The 24,046-nt window shown below is 36.5% G+C and overlaps 2 protein-coding genes and 1 pseudogene across 3 annotated transcripts; all 3 read right to left on the reverse strand.

Moving 5' to 3' along the window:
• Positions 1 to 8,988: 8,988 nt before the first annotated feature.
• On the reverse strand, positions 8,989 to 10,175 carry LOC130472042 (ribosomal protein S4, mitochondrial-like; annotated as a pseudogene).
• Positions 10,176 to 17,319: 7,144 nt separating this feature from the next.
• Positions 17,320 to 18,585, reverse strand: LOC130472043 (uncharacterized). Its single transcript, XM_056842455.1, has one exon. It carries the CDS (start codon positions 18,583 to 18,585, stop codon positions 17,320 to 17,322), a length of 1,266 nt encoding a protein of 421 aa, XP_056698433.1.
• Positions 18,586 to 19,578: 993 nt separating this feature from the next.
• Positions 19,579 to 22,673, reverse strand: LOC110784649 (NAC domain-containing protein 76-like). 2 transcript variants are annotated; one of them, XM_021989108.2, is made up of 4 exons: positions 22,542 to 22,673; positions 22,141 to 22,371; positions 21,073 to 21,347; positions 19,579 to 20,371 (listed from the first exon to the last, which is right to left on the reverse strand). In XM_021989108.2, exons 2-4 carry the CDS (start codon positions 22,316 to 22,318, stop codon positions 19,757 to 19,759), a joined length of 1,068 nt encoding a protein of 355 aa, XP_021844800.2. In that variant the 5' UTR covers positions 22,319 to 22,371; positions 22,542 to 22,673; the 3' UTR covers positions 19,579 to 19,756. The 2 variants fall into 2 exon arrangements, with proteins under 2 accessions (XP_021844800.2, XP_056682431.1); XM_056826453.1 differs by lacking the exon at positions 22,542 to 22,673 and having other exon boundaries at positions 22,141 to 22,447.
• Positions 22,674 to 24,046: the final 1,373 nt, after the last annotated feature.

Below are 24,046 nucleotides of genomic sequence, written 5' to 3' on the forward strand. Positions count from 1 at the left end.
ATTTCACATCCTTGTTGGCATCAATCCAACGATTGAGGGCTGCCTGAGTGACCCCGTCGCCTGCAGCTTCGGGCATCGCCTCATCTAGGACATACTCCTTTTCTTCCTGCATAAGAACTATTTGCAAGTTCCTTTGCCAGTCAAGGAAGTTTTTCCCGTTCAACTTCTCCTTTTCGAGAATTGATCGAATGTTGAATGAATTGTTGTTTGCCATATTAAAAACTACAATTGAAAAGTATAAACAAATAAATAACCATTCACAGTTTCTCTTAATAAACTTAAATTCTAGCATACATGCATAATTCAATGTTTATTAAGCATTTTATTCAAATTATGTGTTCCGGCAGGTGTGAATAAAATGATTCCAAGATCCTAAAATCATTGAAGAACTAAGCACAGTTTGTCGACTTAATCCTAGAACATCTTAGGTAAGCAAAAGCCTTTTGCTAATAGTCTAGAAACTATTCTTGGTTGATAGGTACGTCTAAGAACTTATTAGGTAAACCTATCGATTTTGCCACGACATAAAAGGACTCCTTACTTATATCGTTGAGTTTCACCAAAACTAACATGTACTCACAATTATTTGTGTACCTTGCCCCTTTAGGACCAATAAGTAACACCTCGCTGAGCGAAAACTATTACTAGATTGATGTAAAGGATATCCAAGCAAGTGTATATTTTGGCATGGCACCTTTTAACTCAATTTTTAAGTTTGGAACTTAAGGCTCTTACTATGTTGGTTAGATTTTAAGTGAACTAAAATCCTTAATCATGCAACATAATCAAGCTTTTGATCTCATGCATTTTAAGACATATTTAAAAGCAATAAATAACTTAAAACATGCATAAGATATTTGTGATCTAGTATGGCCCGACTTCATCTTGAAGCTTTGACTTCAAAGTCCGTCTTGAAAATCTCCGTGGGAGGCACCATTTTCTTCAAATAGGATAAGCTATAACTAATTACAACTATTTGATGGTTCGCAGACCATATTTGAATTGAAAAATAACTTTGGTACTTTAGACCAATTACATTCAAATTAATGGTACGCAGACCATATTTTCTATCCTATTTGGGCCATACTAGTCACTTCATAACCTGCAAAACAGTACATATACAATATATACCATTCACCCATTCATTATCATGAATGGCCCACTTAGCTGGTTAGTAAAACACATTATGCATCGCGTAAATATTTGCAGCAATTAATCAAGGGCACCAATAATCTACCAATTATTCAGTCCTTATTAATTCTAATCAAGTTGTTTTAACCTTAAGGATTTGTAGACCTAATCAAGAGTTTATGACTAAAATACGCTCCCACTTAAACCAATAAATTCATATGCTTTACTAATTTTAAACATAAAAATGTATTTCTAGTCTAACCGGAAACATACAAATTTAATTAAAATTTAAAGCTCATATAAATTTATAATTGAATCCAAAAGTTTAATTTAATTTCAGTCGTGTTTAAATTAATTCATGATTTTAATTTTAGTAAAATAATTAGAATAAATAAAATTTATTATAATTACAATATTCAAAATTAAAATCCAAGAAAATAATTTAAATTATTAATTTTAAAATTAATTAAAATTACGTGAACTGAAATTTTCAAATTAAACATTCAAAACGATCTAATCGTAACGCAAACACCCTACGCATTGCACGCCCATGGGCCGCACGCACACAGCCATCGCTGGCCATGTGCGCGCAGCCCATGCGCTCGTCGCATAGCTGCTGCATCTCCATCGCAAGCCATCGCACGCTGTGGTGCTTGCTGCGCGCGCGCCAGCGCTCGTCGCACGCGAGCCATCGCTCGCAGTGCGCGCGCGACATCGCTCGCTGTGCGCGCGACATCGCTCGCTGGGCGCGCGACATCGCTCGCTGGGCGCCCGACATCGCTCGCTGTGCGCGCGAGCAACGCTGGGCGCAGCGCTCGTGGCACGCGAGCTTGCGCTCGCTGCGCGCGAGGCTGCGCGCTCATGCGCGAGGCAGTGCGCGTTGTGGCGCAGCTCGCTTGCTGCCCACACGCGACTGCCTTGGCTCGCCCTTCGCCCATGCCCATTCGCCCATTGCTCGTGGCCCACGACACAAGGCAGGGCTGCTGCCTTGTGCTCGTGCACTACGCCCTTGCTCATTGCATTCGTGTCGCACGGGCGACGAGCTCCCTTGCTCGTCGTCGCATGCCCGCATTATACAACACCCCTTAAGGGTAACACGAAGCGTCCATTGCTTTGTGCGTGCAAGTTATATGAACGAATCGCATAAAAAATTTAAAATTTATAAAATTAATGACAAATTAATAAATATTATTAATTTCATAATTTTAGGGCGAAAAATCGAAAATTTATTATCCAATTGATTTCCGATTGTTATGGATTCAAGTCTAGGTCATAAAAATTTAAAATTTATCATAAATTTACAATTTTTATGGTGGTTTTTAATCATAGGTTTCTAATTAAATTATAATTAATTATGAAAATCAAATTAATTCTAAATTATTCTAATTTTCAACAAATTAATCATAATTACAAATTAGATTGCATAATTAACAAGACTAGGCATTCAAACTTGTTAAACATATGCAGTAGGTCAATCAAAAATTCAAGATTTATCAACAAGAATCGCAAATATTTAATTTAACATCTTAAATTTACGAAATTTTTGCATTCGAAAAACTAAAACCTTCGAAAAGTCATAGTTAGGCTTCGAATTTGAGAATTCTGGGTTCGGCAGAAAATAACTATTTTTGTCAAAATTTTAGAATGCCTTTTACATGCGGAATTGACACAAAAATCACTCGATTTGGATGAGTAACGAAGAAACTGCCGAAAAACTGCGTACGTATAATTAAATAAACGCAATTTGCAATTAATTAACAATTACGAAAATTAATCACCCCTTTTAATTCTTGCAAATTTGTAATATTTAACCATGTTTATGCAATTTAGATTATGAAAATAATAAGGGGCTCGTGATACCACTGTTAGGTTATGATACATATGATATTACATAAATCATGCGGAAACAACCATTAACCCAGGATTACATATTATTTACACATAATCATATAGCATAATTTAGATGCATACTCTTTGTTGCGTGCCCTCCCTAGCTGCGCCCGAACCGAGCAAGAACAAGTCTTTAGGACTCCAAGTGTCGTCCCTCCGTAGATAGTCCACAGCACGTCCGGATCCGCCTTAAGATTGACCAACTAGAATTGCCCTTAAGGTACTAGAATTTTCGGCACTTTTGAGCAAGATGTGTGGCTGAATTTTTCTCTCAAAAACTCACTTTGAATACTTTGAAACTCGTTATAAATTGTGAACCCAGGCCACATATTTATAGGGTTATGGAAAGGGAATTGGAATCCTATTCAGATACAAATTAATTAAACCTAGAATCCTACAAGAACTCTAATTTAATTAATTTATCAAATAGAATTAGGAATTTAATCATTAACCGAACTCTGCACGTTTTAGGAAACGTGCACGAACACAAACACTTACGCACACACACACGGCAGCCTCGATGGGCCGCCCATGCGTGCGTGCGAGCAGCAGCCCACGCAGCGAGGCCTGCGCGAGCCACAAGCCCACGCAAGCATCCGCGCGCGCTGCGCGCGCTGTGCGCGCTGCCACGGCCTGCTGGGCCTGGCCTTGCGCTGGGCCTGGCGTGGCTGTTTGTGTGGCGCGCTTGGCTTGCTGGGCGATGGCCTGGCTTCGTGCTGGGCCCTCGTCCGGCAGGCCTCGTCCGATGCTTATTCGTACGATACGCTTCCGATTAAATTTCCGATTCCGGAATTCATTTCCGATACGAACAATTTTTAATATTTCCGATTCCGGAATTAATTTCCGTTTCGAACAAATATTTAATATTTCCGTTTCCGGAATTATTTTCCGATTCCGGTAATATTTCCGATTCTGACAATATTTCCGTTTCCGGTAATATTTCCGATTCTGGTAATATTTCCATTTCCGATAATATTTTCCGATACGTACCATGTTTCCGTTTCCGGCAACATCTACGACTTGGATAATATTTATATTTTCGATACGATCCATATTTCCGTTTCCGGCAATATCATCGTTTCCGGAGTATTCATTTCTTGCCTGTGACGATCTCAGCTCCCACTGAAACCAAGATCCGTCGATTCCGAATATCCATAGATAGAGTATTTAATGCCATTAAATACTTGATCCGTTTACGTACTATTTGTGTGACCCTACGGGTTCAGTCAAGAGTAAGCTGTGGATTAATATCATTAATTCCACTTGAACTGAAGCGGCCTCTAGCTAGGCATTCAGCTCACTTGATCTCACTGAATTATTAACTTGTTAATTAATACTGAACCGCATTTATTAGACTTAACATAGAATGCATACTTGGACCAAGGGCATTATTTCCTTCACCTTACACCTTTTATGGTAAGCCAATGATCATTAAGCCATGGGCAGCAGATTTCAACTTCTATGAGGAGGTCCTCAAAGTGATTCCCTTGTGGGTTAAATTCCCTAATTTGCCTTTGCATTGCTGGGGGAGTGATTCTCTCAGTAGAATCAGTAGTTTGTTGGGGGTTCCCCTGTGTGCTGATGAGTGTACAACAAAACAGGAGAGAGTTTCATTTGCCAAGGTTTTGATTGAGATGGATATTACTACTGTGTTACCAGACCATGTTTGGATTGAAGATGTTAGGGGTGTTATGTTCAAGCAAGCTGTAGTGTATGATTGGAAGCCCCTCTATTGTAAAAAGTGCAATACAGCAGGCCATGATTGTAACAAGCCCTCCAAAGTAGCTCCCAAACCTGCTGTAAAGAAGGTTTGGGTAGCTAAGCCAACTCAGCAACATGTATCAGCTCCACAGCAACAGACAGGGGGAGTCCTTACTCCTCATCATGATCCACCTGTAGTCCAATCTAGTGGCCAAGATTGGAACATTGTAACAAGGAGAACTAGGGGACCTAGCAGGATGAGGAATTTGAGTCCTAGTAATCCTTTCACTGTGCTTTCTGGTGATTTGGGATTCAAGGAGATTTCTGGAGAGATGGATAGTGATGGTGTGATTGTGTGATTGTGCAGAATACCCCACATGAACCCCATGAAGAAGGTTAACTTATGCACTTGGAATGTGAGAGGCTTTAATGATCCTGTTAAAGCTTCTGAGGTAAAGCAACTGTTGCAAGTTAACAATGTTAATATCATTGCTTTATTAGAAACTAGAGTAAAAATAGCTAAATTCCCTAGGATGTCTTCTAAACTTGGTAGACACTGGAGTTGGGGGAATAACTATAGCTTGAACCCTAGAGGTAGGATCTGGTTGGGTTGGCAACATTCAGAGGTTGATCTGTCAATTTTGCATACTCATGAGCAGTTTTTGCATTGTGTGATTAGGGATAGAACTGGAGATGTTTCTTTATTCTTTACAGTAGTCTATGGTTTGCATACCATTGAAACTAGGAAGGACCTTTGGCACTCCCTTTTGCTTCTTCTCCCTAGTGTTGGTTCCCACCCTTGGCTCTTATCTGGTGACTTTAATTCTCTTTTGTCTGATGCTGATAGGATTAATGGCTCTCAGGTTTCTGTTGCTGAAACCAAAGATTTTAATGAGTTTATTGTGACTGCTGGTCTTTGTCCTCTACAAAGTGTGGGTCACTATTTCTCATGGCATAAAGGTTCTGGTGATGGGAAAACAGCTAGTAGAATTGATTGGGGGCTTGGTAATGCTGGTTGGATCCATAAGTTTAGTGGTGTTCCTATTCAATACCTCAACTCTTCCATTTCTGACCACTCTCCACTCTTGGTGAACTGTTTGCCTGACAAAGTTGAGGGAGGCAAACCTTTTAGATTTCTGAATTACCTTGCAGATCATAGTAAGTTTGCTTCTTTGATTGAGAATAGTTGGGGTACTAGTGGGAAAACAGGTTCTGCTATGTTTAGGTTGTGGTCTAAATTGAACCTTGTGAAACACAAGTTGAAAACACTGCATTCTGAAGAGTTTGCTGGCATAAAAGAGAGAATTGATATGTCTAGATCTCAGCTAGAGATTGTTCAAACCTCACTTCAATCTAACTCTTCTCCTGAGTTGTTTGAACAAGAGAAAACTTGCACTGATAATTTGAGGAAATGGCTTAAGGTGGATGAAATTGCTTTGAGGCAAAAATCAAGAATTCAATGGCTCCAGGTGGGGGACTCTAACCACCATTTCTTCTTCTCTTCTGTCAAGGAAAGGAATAGGCAGAACAGGATTACAGTTCTGTTTGATGATTGTGGAAACAAATTAATTGAAGCTGGTGCCATTCAGGGTGAAATTGTTGGTTTTTATAAAACTTTGCTTGGGTCAGCTGCTCAGTCTTTGTCTGCCGTTCACACTCCTACTTTGAGAAGTGGTAGCACTCTCAGTATTACTGCTAAACAATGGCTATCCAGAGAGGTCACCACTTTAGAAATTGACCAAGCTCTTAAGGGGATTGGTGATGACAAAGCTCCTGGCCTTGATGGTTTCAATGCTGTTTTCTTTAAAAGAACTTGGCATGTTATTAAGGTTGATGTGTATAAAGCTGTACTTGAAGTATTCAGAACTAACATTATGCTGCCTCAGTACAACTGTACTTCCATTACTCTTGTCCCTAAGGTTCCTAACCCCTCTAAGGTTAAGGACTTTAGGCCTATAGCTTGTTGTACTGTTATATATAAGCTAGTGGCAAAGATTCTCACAACCAGGATGCAGAGAGTCATTGGTGATGTTGTGAATGAAGCTCAATCTGGCTTTATACCTGGCAGGCAAATCTCTGATAATATTCTCCTTGCAACTGAGTTGATCAAAGCATATACCAGAACTCACATTTCTCCAAGGTGTCTCATAAAAGTGGATTTGAAGAAAGCTTATGATTCCATTGAGTGGTCTTTTCTGAAAAGTGTTATGGAGGAACTTGGGTTTCCTGTGTGCTTTGTGAGGTGGGTTTTCACCTGTATCTCTACTGTTTCCTATATCATTTTGATCAATGGGAAGCCATCACAACCTTTCAGAGCAAAGAAGGGATTGAGACAGGGAGATCCAATGTCTCCATTTCTCTTTGCTATTGGTATGGAATACCTTACAAGACACTTACAGCAACTGCAGACTTTGCCAGATTTCAATTTTCACCCTAAGTGTGAAAAGTTGGCCCTCACACACTTGATGTTTGCTGATGACCTTCTTATGTTTTCAAGAGCTGATACTCTGTCAGTTGAGATGTTTTTTGCTGCTTTCAACAATTTTTCAAGAGCTTCAGGTCTGGAAGCTAACTTGGACAAAAGTAACATCTATATTGGAGGGGTTCCTGCTGCTACTAAAACAACTATTCTTGATGTAGTTCATATTCCAGAGGGACAATTCCCCTTTAGGTACCTTGGTGTGCCACTTTCTACTAAAAAACTGGTTTATAACCAATGTAGAACTTTGATTGACAAGGTGGTGGCTAGAGCTAAGTCTTGGACAGCTAGGCACCTCTCTTATGCCGGTAGACTTCAGCTGGTTCAGGCAATCTTGCTTAGTTTGCAAGCTTTCTGGTGTCAAATTTTTATTTTGCCTAAGAAAGTGTTAAAGGAAATCCAGAACTACTGTAGGATTTTCCTTTGGACTGGTCTTACTGATCCTTCCAAAAGATCTCTGGTGGCATGGCATTCTCTTTGTCTTCCTAGAAGTGCTGGTGGGTGGAATATGAAGGAAATGGGGCTATGGAATAAAGCTGCTGTAGCTAAGCTGCTTTGGGCTCTAACTCATAAAAAAGACAGATTGTGGAGCAGATGGGTTCACACCTATTATATAAAAAATAGGCCTCTATCCACTCAATGGCAAGCTATAATTTCTTGGTCATTGAGGAAGATTTTGGACTCTCACACAATGATTGATGATGTAGGTGGTTGGGATTCTGTTGTGCAGAAAGGGAAATTTTCTATTAAACTGATGTATAAACATCTCCTTGGTGTTCATGATAAAGTCCCCTGGAAAAGAGTGGTCTGTAATAATAGAGCTTCCCCTAAAAGTGTGTTTATCACTTCGCTTACACTGTGGAACAGACTTCCCACCAGAGATAGGCTTCTAGCTTGGAAGATTGTCACTGCTAACAGCTGTCCTCTTTGTTCAACCATGCCTGAATCTACTGGTCACTTATTCTTTGGGTTTTCTTACTCTTCTGCTATGTGGGGAAAGGTCCTTCAGAAGTTGCAGTTTCACAGAAATCCTGCTCAATTTTATCAGGAACTTGCTTGGATTTTGAAAGCTACTAAAAGAACAGGTGATATATACAAATTGCTGGTGATGTTCTTTTCTGAAAGCATTTATAGTATCTGGCTTCAGAGAAATGAGATGGTGTTTAACCAAAATTGTCGAAGTCCTGCTGATTTAGTGCAAGATATTCAGTTTAGGGTGGCTTGTAGGGCCACTGATAGTCAGAAGCTGCTGTGTTGATTTTGTTCTAGAGGTGTCTAGCTTTGCTAGTGTTTAGCTTTGTGCTTGTTGTTTTGGTGTTCTGGTGGCTTGTGCCTAACACTGTGCTAGTTTTTTGCTAGCCCCCCTCCTTTTGGTAATAAAATAACTTTATTTGCCAAAAAAATTGAATATATTGATGCTCAAATATTAATTTTTGTTCACGAGGAGCAGGGGCGCGCGAGAGGAATTGGACGCTGGGACACGCAGCAGCAGCACGACACGCGGGCACCGAGGCACGCAGCGACGAGGCAGCAACAAGGGTGATGGGCGCTGCTCGGCTGGGCACACGCAAGGAGAAAGAGAGAAAAGAAGAGAGGAGAGAAAAAGAGAGAAAATTGGGGAAAAGATAAAGAGAGATGAGAGAGAATTTTGAGGCTTTCAAGAATGTGTGGTTTGTGAAACATTCAAGGGTATTTATATGCTTGAACCCTTGGAGATTAGGTTTTTAGGGAAACTTTGTTGGGTTACCTTAATTGGGCTTTGGGTTAAGATTGAATATGCTCTTGAATTATTCACTTGAGTTCCTTACGAAAACTGGTTTAAGCTTTGGAATAATTCAAATCGTTTTAATTTCAAAACCCAAATAAATTATCAACTTGAAAATTAAATTCACTTCATAATTAATTAAAATAATAAATACTTTTAATTAATTAAACAATTTAAATAACTTATTTAAATGCGATTTAAATTCGTAAAATCCCAAAATACTTTATAAATATAATAAAACATATTTACAATTACTTCAAAAATACGAGGTATTACAACGCCCTTTTCCTCTCCGGATATGTATGGATCTTTCAATCCTATGCGGTGAGGGATGTGATCTATGTTAGGTCCATAAGATACCACAACTTTTAGTGTTCTATGATTGACCTCCGAATAATGAGTAGGTAGTTCTATCATTTTGATTCTTCTTTTCCTTCTCTTCCTTCTCTTCTTCACCGAGTGATCAAAATTCCTCTTCATTCTGTTGTGCTCAGCATCAGATCCAAACTTCTTTGTTCTTTTTAAGTCTTCTTTTTGCATAGAAGAATGTAACTTTTGCAAAAACTGGTCTTTGTCTTTTAGTAGTAGGCGCCATTTCTTCTTAGTTTTGAGTTGGCGGAACCATTATGTTTTGCTTCTTCTCCACATTCTTACTCGGCGGAACTATTATTTTTTGCTTCTTCTCCGCATTCTTACACGCCGAACCCTTAATTTGCATATGATTTTTTCAACTGATATTTTGATATAGAAAAATCTCCTTGTTTCTTCATTGCGGGTTCTCGTGTAATTTTCTTGAAAAGATATTATATCACCGTGGAAAACTTTGAAATGACGAATGTTTACTATTCCATTATTCACACACAATTTTTGATGACTTATCGGCTGCCTTGCTTGAGGAATAGTTTCAGAAAAATGCAGGCGAACCAGAATAACGTCCAATCTTTTTCATGGATTTAGTAGAAAAGGGATATATGAAGTTCATTTTGTTCTTCTGTGCATCTTTGTGATGGGTAAATTACCATGAAAAAGGGACAACTTTCATGTAGTTTGTAATTGTATGTAACTGTTACGATTTTTTCTAGGACAAATATTTTTCTTAATAGATCTTTCCTTCATTCTCAAATTTTGGAGAATGCGACTTTGAACTATTGTAAGTTCCTTATTCCGAACATTTCCTGAAAGTTGATGGAAAGTTGTATACCTTAATGCGGGAATTATGTTGAATTAGTCAGTCTTTTTCGCCACAATGGGGCTATGGGGCAAAAAGTTCTTGGTAGAAAAAAAAAATGTGAATGAAAGATCCCACTAAATTGAATTGGGTCCAAGAATCTAAGAAATAGTGAGAATTCTTAATGTCTCTCAATATCTCTCTAAATTCGAAAAACCAGGAGTTGAATTGATGTCCTTTCATTGATTCCTCCCAAATTGCTTTGATTTATCCTAAAGATTTCATTTCAATTGGAATTTAGTTATTCACCATGTACGAGGATCTCCGCTAAGCATCCATGGTTGAATGGTTAAAGCGCACAACTCATGATTGGCGAATTTGTAGGTTCAATCCTACTGGATGCACGTCAATGGGAACCACCAATAAGTCTATTGAAATTGGCTCTGTTTCGATGTAATCTCATCATCCATACATAAACAATTGAAAAGGAATAAATCTATTTCGTATTCTAGCTCTGTATTCTTTACCCCTACAAAATACCAGACTAACCAGAATGATTTGAAAACGGATAGAAAGAAATTCTTTGATTGGTTCTTTTTCGAAGAATGATTCCATTTTATTTGACTAATAGACCAAAAAGAATTATAATAAAATAATTTTTTTTTCTTTTATTCGAAACGCGTGGGGAAGATGAATAAGTTAAATTTGAATTTCTCTTAATGTATAGAATAGAGAAATTTACACGCGTGCCCCTTTACAACAAAATTTTGGTGAAAAAACGAAATTAACATTCGGAAAAATGATTTTCTGGCCGGAAAGTTGAGTTAAGGTGTCATTTTTAATAATGTTGTTAAATTAAGGTACTAGTTGACAAAATAAACTAAATAAGCTAGGTAATAATATATAACAAGGTACTTTTGAACAATTTTGCCTAGTTTCTAATAATCATTTTAATGTCCAATGTACAACCAAGGCTTATATTTTGTTGGTTTGTTCATTTGTAAGCTCTACATGAGCAAATTAAAGGAGAAAGAAAGAAGAAAACCATGGAATGTGCATTAATTACAAGATACAACTGGTTGTACCTAGAAATTTACTTTAATATTTACTGTTGGAACTAAAGCTTGGAAAAGGGCTGCGCCCGATAGTACCAGGCGGAGTGGCCCGACCGGTGTTAAGATAAACTGGAAAGATTAAGTCGCCCAATCGGGTAGGGTTCGCATGACCAGGAAGATAATATTTGTTCTTCTGTTGTTGTATGCGCGCCGGACATGGTAGGCTCGCCCGATCTGGTCGGGCGACGGCCACGTCAGTTTCCTTGTGATTCTTTTTCCCATTGAGATGCTTCATGTAATAACCAATTTAATTGGTTTACTAATGAGATTTATGGTTCATTGATTCATTTAATCAAGGTGATTCCCTTATCCATGATTAGGGGGTTACATGCATTTCATCTTCTTGAGTTAAATATCTCATTACTCTCTCTTGATGACATTGTTTTGCGTATGGCTTTTGCTCATCTTTGGTTGTTACAATTTGATGATTTCCCTTCTTCTTCTTTTCTGATTTTGATAAGTGAATGGATGGTTATATATTATCCTTGTTTAAGGATTGTTTAAGGATATAAAATAACTCTTCATTTCATGAATTAAATCTATTAATCAATCATTGATCTCTTTAGATCTTTGGACTTCTTTTGGTGATTGGTTTTCCCCAAAACCCTTATAGCTTCCTTCACTTCTTAATTGGAATATCATATATTCTCGTCCATTTGGAAAACCAATATGAGAAATATGTGCACTTCTTGATTATCTCTTTCTCTCCTTTTTCTTCCTTCTCTTTTTGGGCGTGAATTCTAGTGACTTCATCTCACACCCAAGAGTGTCATTGTGTGTTAAGAGCTGTGTAAATTTTAGGAGATGAATCGGTGAATACAATTGTGCATCCCGGTTGCACCGAATCTCGTTTTCAAGGCAGTTTTTTGGTTACCATGGCACAACAATTTTCTAAACTCGTTCTTATTCTTGTTCTAGTAATTTGTTTTGAAAACCCATATTTACAACATTAACATCCCCTAAAGACTTCCCTTTAATGAAATAATTGAAGCTAGGTATCGTATAGTTTGCTCAACAAACTTAACTTTTGTTTGGGTGCCCAATTGACTCCAATTGGGCCTACAACCCAAAATCCCAATAGGCTATAATAACAACATAACAAGCCATTCACCCATCAAAGGCTAACCAGCCAACCATGACCCATGGCCCATCAAGTAATAAATGACCTAAGGGCATTTACTACACAAACACTATAAATAAGCAGCCAAGACTCAACACTCAAGGTACGTCCAATTTATTGCCTTATAACACTACTTTCTAGAAAGCTCTCTCTAGAATCCGAACTAAGTGCTTACTTAGGCATTGGAGGGGCCTTCCTCGGAACACCCCTGAGACCAGTTACTTTGTTTATTGTGCAGTTATATTCGGACACTACACAACCATTCAAGCTAGATCTTCCACATCAACAAAAGGCCCTTCAATCCGAAGCCCATTATTTCAACACCGGAACAACTTTAACAAAGGATAAACGAGATGTATTTTATGCGTAGTAACACGCAATCAATCAAAGATGCGGCTAGCTTCTGCATGAAAGTAGATCAAAGTTTGTTGTGGGTTACGGAGTAATTAATTAGCATGCTACTCATTGATCCACTTAGGGGCAGATGCATAGTATAAATTGGGTAGATAAATGTCTACCCGGTTTTTTAATTGAAAAATCATTTTAATAGGCTGAGTTTCAAAAAAGAAAAAAAACACAAATTTATTCAATGTAGGAGTCAAACCCATGACCCAAGGGGGCAATATCATTGCTAGATTTTCTTGCTAACCACTCTAACATCTTGCCTTTATGTTTATATGTTGCAGATTAAATATATAAACCTTATTTTTAGTTCGCCAAGTATTTAAAATTCCAGTTTTTTTTTTCTTTTTTCGGGGATGACACGTCATATTCTCATATGATTTTTAATTTCTACTTCGTATATTTTTAAAGTTTTGTTGTTATTTTCTTATATAACACGGAGTACTCCGTATACATTTATCTTGTATAATCTTTAAAATCTTGCAATTTATAAAATAAGAGTGAACGGTGAAATTGGTAAATTTTATGTAAAAATTGTAATTAGTACTCCGCAAATTGTCATTTTCATTATATCTTTTTTTTAAAAAAATTATAGTTTTAATTTCTTTTAAAAGTGTCTACCCTGTTTCAAAATCCTGGATACCCCACTGGATCCACTAATGTGTTATGACTTGTATGTTATCCTTCGCGAGATTATTTATGAGACGGCACATGTGATGGCTCGCATTTGCTACATGGATTACCACTACAAGAAAAACAATTAAGTTTGGAAGACATTGGGCGATGTCCACGCTTGTTAATTGGATATCCTGAATAACAAAGTATAACCAACAAAAAACGCAGGGAGTATGTATACCATCTTCAAATGATAAATAATTTAGGGAGCCAACAATTATATATCTTCTCTGTTCTTTTTTAAATGACACAATTATTTAGGCACGTTTGCAAACGCATGATTTGAAATATTAATATCTTTGAAGAAACTGAAAGTATTTGGAAGAAGCAAAGAGAAACTTGATTGAGAATTAATCGAATGAATTGCTTGAAATGTCAGCTAATACATGAGGGTATAAATACAAGTGAGCATATTTGCTTCTAACTAACTGATAATAGAATTCAGTTAGAAAAATATATTAAAATAATATTATATAAAATGAATATTCCCTATACTCCCCCTTCAAGCTGGACTTTGGATAAAAGGCCAAGCTTGGCAGATAACACATGATGATGAGAGGAAGCAAGGGGTTTGGTAAGAAAGTCTGCCAGTTGCTGAGAGCTAGACACATGGGAAGTTTTGATGAAACCAGCTGCCACTTGCTCCCTTATGTAATGCATTTCTCTCTTGAGATGTTTGGTCTTGTCATGATAAACTGGATTGTGTGCAAGGTGCTCAGCTGAAGTATTATCACAATGAAGAGTGATTGGTAGTGGAACATTAACCCGGAGATCCTCCAGAAGACCTTGCATCCAAACCAATTCACTTGCAGTGGCTGACATGCTCCTGTATTCTGCTTCAGCAGAGGATTTGCTGACACTCTTTTGCTTTTTAGTCTTCCGAGAAACAAGATTAGAACCAAGAAATACAGCATATGCACTAAGAGATCTACTGTTGTACTGACAAGAACTCCAGTCAGCATCACTGTAAGCAGAAAGCTGTAGATCACAACTAAAAGAATACTACAGTCCATGATCCAAAGTTCCTTTAAGATACTTGAGAACATGTAGAGCAGCACGCAAATGTGGTACCCTAGGAGAATGCACAAACTGACTCAAATGTTGAACACAATAAGATAGATCAGGTCTTGTGACGCTTAAGTACAATAATATCCCAACAAGTCTTCTGTAAATGTCTGGTTCATCTAGGACATCACCAAATTCAGTGGATAGTTTCAGTCCACAAGATAGAGGAGCAGGACCAGGTTCACAATCTAACATACCAGCATCAGCAAGTATGTCATTGATGTATTTCTTTTGTGAGAGAAAAATACCCTTATCAGTTCTGTGAACCTCAATGCCTAAAAAATAAGCCAACTGACCCAAATCCTTGATTGTAAAGGCTTGATCCAATGCAGATTTGACTTCCTCCATTTGAGTCAAAGATGTTCCAGTTAACATAATATCATCAACATATACTAAAAGCACCAAAAATTCACCATCAAGACTTCTGGTAAATAAAGAGTAATCATGTGTTGATTGCTGAAATTTTAACACTTTCAGAAACTTACTAAGTTCCTTATTCCATTGTCTTGAGGTTTGTTTTAAGCCATAAATTGACCTTTTAAGTCTGCAAACCTCACCAGGTTTAGCCTTTGTATAGTCAGCAGGAGGCTTCATATACACTTCTTCTTCTAGGAAACCATGCAAAAAAGCATTGTTTACATCAAGTTGACACAATTGCCACCCTTTTACAGCAGCTAAGGCTATAACTATTATCACAGTGGCTAACTTGGCAACAGGAGAAAAAGTTTGAGTGAAATCTTTGCCTTCAACTTGTTGATAACCAATAGCAACCAATCTTGCTTTGTGCTTATCAATGGAGTAATCTGGATTCAGTTTGGTTCTATACACCCACTTGGAGCCTATTGCCTTCTTGTCCTTAGGTAAAAAAGTTAAATCCCAAGTATCATTGCTTTCAAGTGCAATAATTTCCTTTTCCATGGCTTGTATCCAATTAACATCATCTTTAGCTTGATTATAGGTTTTGGGATCATTAGGAGAAGGAAATACAGAAAAGGCAAGAGAATCCCAAGTATCAAGGTTATCCAAAGCCAATCTCAACAACCAATTGTCATCAGTATGAAAAGAAAGTTCTTAAGTATGAGGCAAAGAAGGTGCAACAGAAAAAGAGAGAGACTCACTAGAATGTGATTCTGGAATGTCCCTATGAGGAATATAACCCCCAACAAAGTTCTTTAGAACCACAGAAGGTTTGATAGGCCTACTAGATTGTCTTTGGACAGGAATAACAATTTCATTTGGTATAAGAACATGATGAGAAGTAGGAGAATCAGAAGTAACAGAATCAGAAACAGATTCTGCAGAATTAGAAGGTGTGGATTGAATGAGAGTTATAGGAGAATTTTGAGTAGAGGATTCATTGTGATGAGTAGGAGAAAAAACAGGAGAAGAATTGTGAGAATGAGTGGAAGAAACAGGAAGTGAAATAGGAAATTGGTAAGATTCAGTACTGAAATCAACCAATGGAGGATTGGGAACAACAGATGTAATTGTGTCAGAAGACAATTTGAATGGGAAAATTGTCTCAAAAAAGATCACATCCCTAGAAACAAACACTTTGTGAGTGTCAAGATCATATAACTTAAAAGCTTTATAACCAACAGGATAACCAATGAATAAGCATCTTTTAGTCCTGGAATCAAACTTGTCTATGTGAACATGAGAGTTGTGAGAAAAACAAAGAGATCCAAAAACTCTGAGATTATCATAAGCAGGCTGAGTGTTAAACGTAATCTCAAATGGTGTTTTACCATTCAAAACCTTAGAGGGAATCTTGTTGATCAAGTGAGTGGCAGTCAGAATGCATTCACCCTAGAACTTTTTAGGAAGATTTGCATGAAACCTCAATGCTCTGGCAATTTCCAGCAAACTTCTATGTTTTCTCTCAACTCTACCATTCTGTTGTGGAACATAAGGGACACTCTTTTCAAGCAAAATTCCTTTACTAACAAACATACTTCTGCAAGATTCTTTGACTATCTCAGTCCCATTGTCAGTTCTTATTTTCTTAATCTTTTGACTGAATTGAGTTTCAACCATTGCAAGAAACTCATATACAACTTTCTGAACCTGTAACTTGTTGTGAATCAAGTATGTCCAAGTGATTCTGCTATGATAATCAACTATGGTCAAGAAGTATGAGGCTCCATCCAAGTTTCTTATTCTATATGAACCCCTAAGATCAATATGTATCAAATCAAAACATGCAGCATCTCTGCTATCACTCACAGGAAAAGGAAGTTTATGATGTTTAGAACTATAACATGCATCACAGTTATATTCAGTAACACCTTTGCAAAATTCAGCATTTACAAATTTCATTTTTGACAAAGAGGGATGTCCCAACCTAGCATGTAACAAATCCAGATGATTTCTAGAATCACCATTAGATTGAGAAATACTGGTAGCAGTTTGATTAGGCAATCTAGTCATATGTACATCAACCAAGCTATCAACAGTGTTGCAACTTGGCAACTGAGAAGATATACCTTGACTGACATCAACTGTAGTCTTGACAAAATAGTAGAGTCCATTTGTCCTTTTTCCAGCACCAATTATCTTGGAATTAGAAGGGTCCTGGAAAATATATCCAGTTCTTGTAAATGTTACAATAGTACCAGTGTGTTCAATCAGTCTCCCAATAGACAATAGGTTATGTTTAAAACCTTTGACTAACAACACATCATGCAAGGTCAGATCATCACTCAGTATAGTATCACCCAATTTCTCAACTGTCATCTGAGTTCCATCAGGCAAACCAACTTTGATAGGATGAATAAGAACTCTTATGTTGGTCAATACACTCTCATCTTAGGTCATATGGTCACAAGCACCAGAATCAACTATCCACACATGATCAGGACTGCATTTAGTTGTACCACAATTAAAAGAATGAGAAATTGTACCTGCATAGTTTGCATAGGAACAACTAGCTGCATTGTTGTCACCATTCTGTGTCTGTTGTCCTTTCATCACCTTCATAACTTCCTGACAAATAGCATTGAGCATTGCACTATTCATCACACCAGCATCACCAGCAGCATTATCAAGAGGATCATCCCAGATATCATTTGCAGAATTTACATGAGCAGCAAATCTGGCACCATTTGAACTACTGGCTTTGGATGCCTTGATAGAGTTATACCAATCTGGATAACCAATTATCTTGAAACATTGGTCTATAGTATGTCCTTTTCCCTTACAATGAGTGCAAATCCTGTTCAGTTTCTCCTTCTTTAAATCTTTCCAGTCTTTCTTTCCATAATTTCCAGTATATTTCTGAACCTGACTACCCTTGTGAGATTGTGCAGCCATGGCACTACTGCTTATAGCACTGTATTTAGCAGCAGTATTACTCACTTCCTTTTGTTTTCCTATTTGCTGAGTAATTGAAAATACTCTATTCAGGTTACGCATAGGATCCATAGCCAACACATTAGTGGTGGTACTGTCAAAACCTCCATTTAAGCCAAGCAAGAACTTTATCATTTTGTCTTCTTCTTCGAACTCAGCCACTTTCTTCAAAAACTGACAACTACAGGTCAGCATTACACCACAAGTACAAGTAGGAAAGGCTCTTAGAGTCTGCATTTCATCCCACAGCTTCTTCAGCTTACTGTAATATGACACTATAGTCATGTTTTCTTGAGTCAAATTCTCTATTTCCTTCTTTAACTGATAGATTAATGGACCATTAGATTGTCCAAATCTTTCAGTTAATTCATGCCACAAATCAGCAGCATTATCAATGTAGCCAAAATCATCAGCCAGATCATGATTCATAGAACTTAGAATCCAGCTCACAACCATGAAATCAGCTCGTTTCCATTTCGTGTAATCCTTGTGATTAACAGCAGGTTTGTTCAATTCACCATTTATGAAACCTTCTTTATTCTTAGCTATCAAAGCTCTCTTCACATTTCTACTCCAGTGAACAAAATTCACACCAGAAAATGGAATTGCAACTAAAGTAGAAGTAGGATTATCTGAATTAGCTATGAAATAAGGATCAAAATTGTTGTTGTTACCTCCAGAATTTGTTTGAGAGCTGTCACTGTCATTGCTTTCAATCGCCATTTTTCAGTAATCAATTCTTATAAGAATCAGTTTCAATCGATTTTGTGCAAGAAATTTCCCAACAGCAAGAAATTTCGCAACAAAAATTCAGCAATCCTTCAATTTCAGATACTCTCAGTTCAGAAAATCACGAACAAGAATTAATTCTCAAATTTGAGAAAACCTCAATCTCTTACTAGAGATTATTGCTCTGATACCATGAAGAAACTGAAAGTATTTGGAAGAAGCAAAGAGAAACTTGATTGAGAATTAATCAAATGAATCGCTTGAAATGTCAGCTAATACATGAGGGTATAAATACAAGTCAGCATATTTGCTTCTAACTAACTGATAACAGAATTCAGTTAGAAAAATATATTAAAATAATATTATATAAGATGAATATTTCCTATAATCTTCCATTATGTATAAGAAAAATTATAAAAGTTAATATTAAAAAAAATTATTGAGATCAATTTAATAAGACCCCACACGACTATATTTTTTCTTATGTATAAATCACAAAAGGAAGTCAAATAAGCCTGTGTGAATAGTATCAAAAACTCAATTGTGTCATGTAAATAAGAACAGAAGAAATATAAGATTAGTTAATTAAGTACAATAAAACTAGTGATAGTTTATTGGCGAAGTTAGTTATGTTTATCAAAATAGATTAGAGGAAATCACAAGGCATTGCAATATTTATAGGCAAATTTGTCAAAATTTAACATATAAATTGAGTTCTTTTGAAAAATTACCTTATAAAAAACATGTTAAAATTAACTACCTATACTACATTTTCCCGAATTAATTATGAATGTTTACTCAAACTTTCGGGATTGACTTTACCATATCTTACGTATCATTTATTTACCTTTTTTGCGATTAGATACCACATGCAATGCACCTAGTAAAGTCAATCATGGAATCTAGAATCAATGCTCAAAATTTGATAATAGGTAGTATTATAAGGTAGTTTTTCACAAAAACTAAATTTTATATCAGGTAATTTTTGATAAATTTGCCATATTTTTATATAAAACTATAAATTCCTAAATAATTAAGTTTATCAGACCGTAGAATGAAGAAAATGAATAAATACAAACTAGAAAGTGATAGCAAATAAAAGTCTATAAACCCTTGGCCCTTAGTTTCAAGGTTACACGATCTTAATTAGAAAAAAAACAAAACATCAACAAAACTTATGCTGGTGATGTAGTTGAAGAGCATTAGTTGAGGTCATTCCTAAAGAATGATCATGATGATGATGATGATTCGGCGTGCCAGCTACGATCTTGTTTTGTAATGGTTGTTGTTGTTCATGCTGACGTTGATGTTGATGTTGATCTAAGCTTTGGTAATTTGCAAGAAGCTTATCCAAGAACCCCCATTCGCCGCCATTATTAGACAACAATTGTTGAGTATTCAACAGTCCTCCGGCGGCGGGTGTACTTAGTCTCAATATATTGTCCATGGTAGTGAAGAGAGTACTACCACCGGGGACTGATATCGGGTCGGGTGGACTAGCCAATTGTGGAAGATGCATGGCGCCATCGAAAGTGTAATCGGTGTTATAGTAGTTGTTAGGGAGCATTAATGGTTGGATGTTGTAACCATGTTGCCTTTGTGGGTATAGGGTTGGAGAAGTATTAGGGTTTGTACTAAGCTTCATCATCTGGTTAGAGGAGTGGTGATTGTTTGGTGCGCTAGTATTCTCGTAATCGTCTTCGTGTAATACTTCAGATTGTAAACCTCTTGTATGATTCTTCTTCTTGAATACTCGGCACACCACCCACCCATCTTCTTGCTAAACCAATAAAACACACCAAATTAATTTTATTAACAACAAAAACATCTATTAATCTATTATGCATGCACCTGAGTCCACCTAGCTAGCTCTAATCTATTGCACCCCGTCACATTCCCTGCTCACGTGCAAGATGCATATATGTAAAAGTTTCAAAGATCACCTTTCTTTGGGACGTTAAAGTCCAAAGTTTGAATCTTGGATCTGCCCTTAATTATAAGGCGACTTTCTAGATAAATAGGTGCGTGATTTATGTTCTACAGCGTATTCCGTAATAACTTAGCATGGACGGAAAAAACTTTATCTACCCACCTGGTAAACTATCCACCACTAATAGAGAGTGTGGTAGTGGAATCCACATCAGCTTTATTCATTGTTTTTTAATGTTCTATTAGTAGTGGGTTATCTACCCAGTGGGTAGATGTAGCAATGTCCAGCATGGACGTCGAAACTCAAAACTCGAAACAAAATATATCTATAGTAGATATAGTACATACAAGTACCGATGTGCGTGTAATTTGAAAAAATAAAACTAAACAAAATTTATTTACTTTGGTGAAACCTATAATATATCATGATTAGTCCTCACTTTAAGGGTTAAAAGTTTAACGTGAACCCCATTATTGATAATAAAAGTACTCCGTAGTTAGTAATCTGGATCTAAATTAAAGCAATAATATGTTATGGATAGTAAAAATTACCTGGAGTTGAGGATCATCATCGTTAAGTCGATATTCATGCATGATCCAATCCGTTTTGTGACCATGAGGAGCACGTCCAGTGTAAAAGACTAAGGTTTTCCTCATGCCAATTCGCCTGGCATTATTGCCAAGGTAGATTGCCTTGTCTCTACCAGTTGCTTTCCAAAATCCGGCTGCAGTTGCACGGTTTGTTCGAGTACCTGTTGGATACTTTTTGTCCTTATGGCTGAAGAAGTACCATTCGTTCTGAGGTCCTGACCCTATCTTGCATCTATCTGTATCACAACATTTTATGCATGGTTACGTTTTAGCATAACTAGCTTTATACAAGCATCCTGATTTCCTATCATACACTTTAACTTGTACTAGTTTCGAATCAACCTACCCAAACCCAAACTCTTGCCAATACTACATAATATGAACACGACCTGCAATATTCAAAGACTTACCACTTAATATTCCTAAAACGAATTTGATCCAATCTAATCTAAATCATCCGTTTGCCATCACTATATATGTTAGAGTTCTAAAGTCACTTTCCTAAAGAAAAAATTACCAGACTTTGGTTACAATAAGATGATCATATTAACCAGAGTTCAACATATATAAGACTACATATACAGATCTCTCTTTTTTCATCCGGATGAGAGTACTTAAGAAACACTCTCATCCGGATGAAAAAATGAATATGACTTTTCACAAATACTAGAATAAGGACACCCTCGAGATCCCACCAAACCCGATCACCTTTTGTGACTCCCTATGAAAGTATGAATCGAACCGAAGACGATGTGAAAAGATTGGTAGTATATGATCCAGAGTATCTATGGGATCATATGGTAACCCTAGCGCGCTAGCCTTGCATATATAGTTGCATCATGTAGTCGACGAAGACGAACAAAGGACAAATAATGAAGAAAGGGATTGATATATATTTCAACAACAATAAAATTAAGGTAAGACATATATAACCAATATAAGCAAGGTTTAAGTTGTACTTATATGCATGCAAAAAGGAAAAATAAATTTAAAGGTACTTAATTATAAATGAGAAGAGGTCTATCTAACCTTTGAGATCCCATGGCTCAAGCTTGTTAAGGTCAACCTCTCTAATAACATCAAGATCAATAGCTTCATAAGAAACCTTCTTCTTCAAATAATAGTATAGTAGCTCTTCATCAGTTGGATGAAAGCGAAACCCCGGAGGAACGGAGATTTGCCCACTCCCACCATTTCCCGGCATCATTGTAATAACTTGCTTCTTCTACTTCAAATATATTCAACCTAATCTCAAAATCACTGAAAAACAGCAACAAGAAACGGGTCATAACATGCACGACATAACAACGTCGCTTACAAAATAATCAACTACGTACGTACATCTTCTTTTTAAAAATAAAAATAAAACTAATAAGAGAACAAACAATGAACAAAGAAGGAGAGGATGATGCGGGAGGCGAGCGCCGTACCCTTAAGGTAGAGTAAGATGTAAAACTCCTAGAGAAGGTGATAAAAAATGGGGTCAAGTGAAAGATAGGGGAAGAATGGATTAATTAGTACTAAGATCAAGAAAAGGGGAACAGAAATAAAGGAAAGCTGGGGGATATAATAGTCAAAGGAATAGAAGGAAAATAATCATAAAAAAGGGAATAGAAGGAAATAAATAATAAAAATTAATGTTAAGGAATCTGAATGTCATGTGAAGGTATATGAAAGCGTACGTATAACGGTGCACGGGGGAGCGGTAATCTGACTAGGGATTCTGTCCGTTGAATAGGAGACCTTTAGCCACATTTTCGCCTCATTAATGTCATTGAAATCTGGATGAATTGGAAGGAAGCTTACCAGCTTGACAAATTAAGGATAGTAATTACATTATTAATTACTCACTAAATTACAGATGAGGTGGATGTAAGTGTTGAATACTATATACTCCATCCGTTTCTAAATATTAACCATTTTACGCGGTTATTAAGGAGAAATGAATATTATAAAATTAACTACCATCGTTGTACTTTAATGGGAAATTGTTGTTTTTTTTATTGCATTTTTACAAGAAAATGAAATAGTTATAAGGGTTATGAGCCAATAGAATTTAAGGAACAAAAATGTCAACTCATTAATCCTTCAAAACTTAAACAAACCAATGAGATTACAAGTTCTTTTATTGATAAGCCAATAGAATTACAAGGTTAAGATTACAGAGAGGAGATTAAAAAAAAAAAAAAAATATATCATTTTAAGACACCTTAAACGAACACGGGAAAAAAACAAAGAACGCAGGGATATATATTTTGTCTTCTTAGAGTGCATGGATTGATTGGCATTAACTTAGTTACTGGTTGGATTTTGTTTCCCAAATACTACGTACTAGATTTTAGCCCGTGCGATGCACTGATTTTATCAAATTGTTAAGTTAAAATAAAACTCTTATATATACAAACTGCTATATTTTGTATTAGATTTTGATTTTGGATTGAATTTAGAAGTATATTAGATTAGATTAGTTTTTGATTTTGGATTGAATTTCATTTTAGATTTATTTGGGATGGGGTTGTATATATTAGTAACTAGACTTTAGCCCGTGCGATGCACGGTTTCTATTAAATTGTTACGTTAAAATGAAACTCCTACATATATCAACTTCTATATTTTATATATTAGATTAAATTGATTTTTTTTATTTTGGATTGAATTCCATTTTACATTTATTTTTTTTAATTATTACAGTGTTTGATTTTGGATGAAATTGTATATAAGAAATATTAATAATTATTTAATAAAAATATTTACGTGGCACCTAATTATTTATCTACGTGTCATTCGACTTTTTAATTCAAAAATAATTTTGAAGTCTTATTTTTCATTGGCTGAAACCATTAGATTTCCTACGTGGCGCTCTAATATTGGATTAATGTTTGATTTTGGATTTAATTTTTTAGATTAGTGTTTGATTTTGGATGGATTTTATTTT

This window comes from Spinacia oleracea, chromosome 4 (assembly GCF_020520425.1).
Source record: "Spinacia oleracea cultivar Varoflay chromosome 4, BTI_SOV_V1, whole genome shotgun sequence".
In the NCBI taxonomy this organism is placed as follows: Eukaryota; Viridiplantae; Streptophyta; class Magnoliopsida; order Caryophyllales; family Amaranthaceae; genus Spinacia; species Spinacia oleracea.

Bases quoted from the DNA above. Each gene is read 5' to 3' on its own strand.
- LOC130472043 (XM_056842455.1), bottom strand. From the start codon at position 18,585: ATGGCGATTGAAAGCAATGACAGTGACAGCTCTCAAACAAATTCTGGA.
- LOC110784649 (XM_021989108.2), bottom strand. From the start codon at position 22,318: ATGATGCCGGGAAATGGTGGGAGTGGGCAAATCTCCGTTCCTCCGGGG. The intron at 21,348-22,140 runs GTTAGATAGACC...GTTGTGATACAG, and splicing joins TGAGCCATGGGATCTCAAAG to ATAGATGCAAGATAGGGTCA. The intron at 20,372-21,072 runs GTAATTTTTACT...TTATTGGTTTAG, and splicing joins ATGATGATCCTCAACTCCAG to CAAGAAGATGGGTGGGTGGT.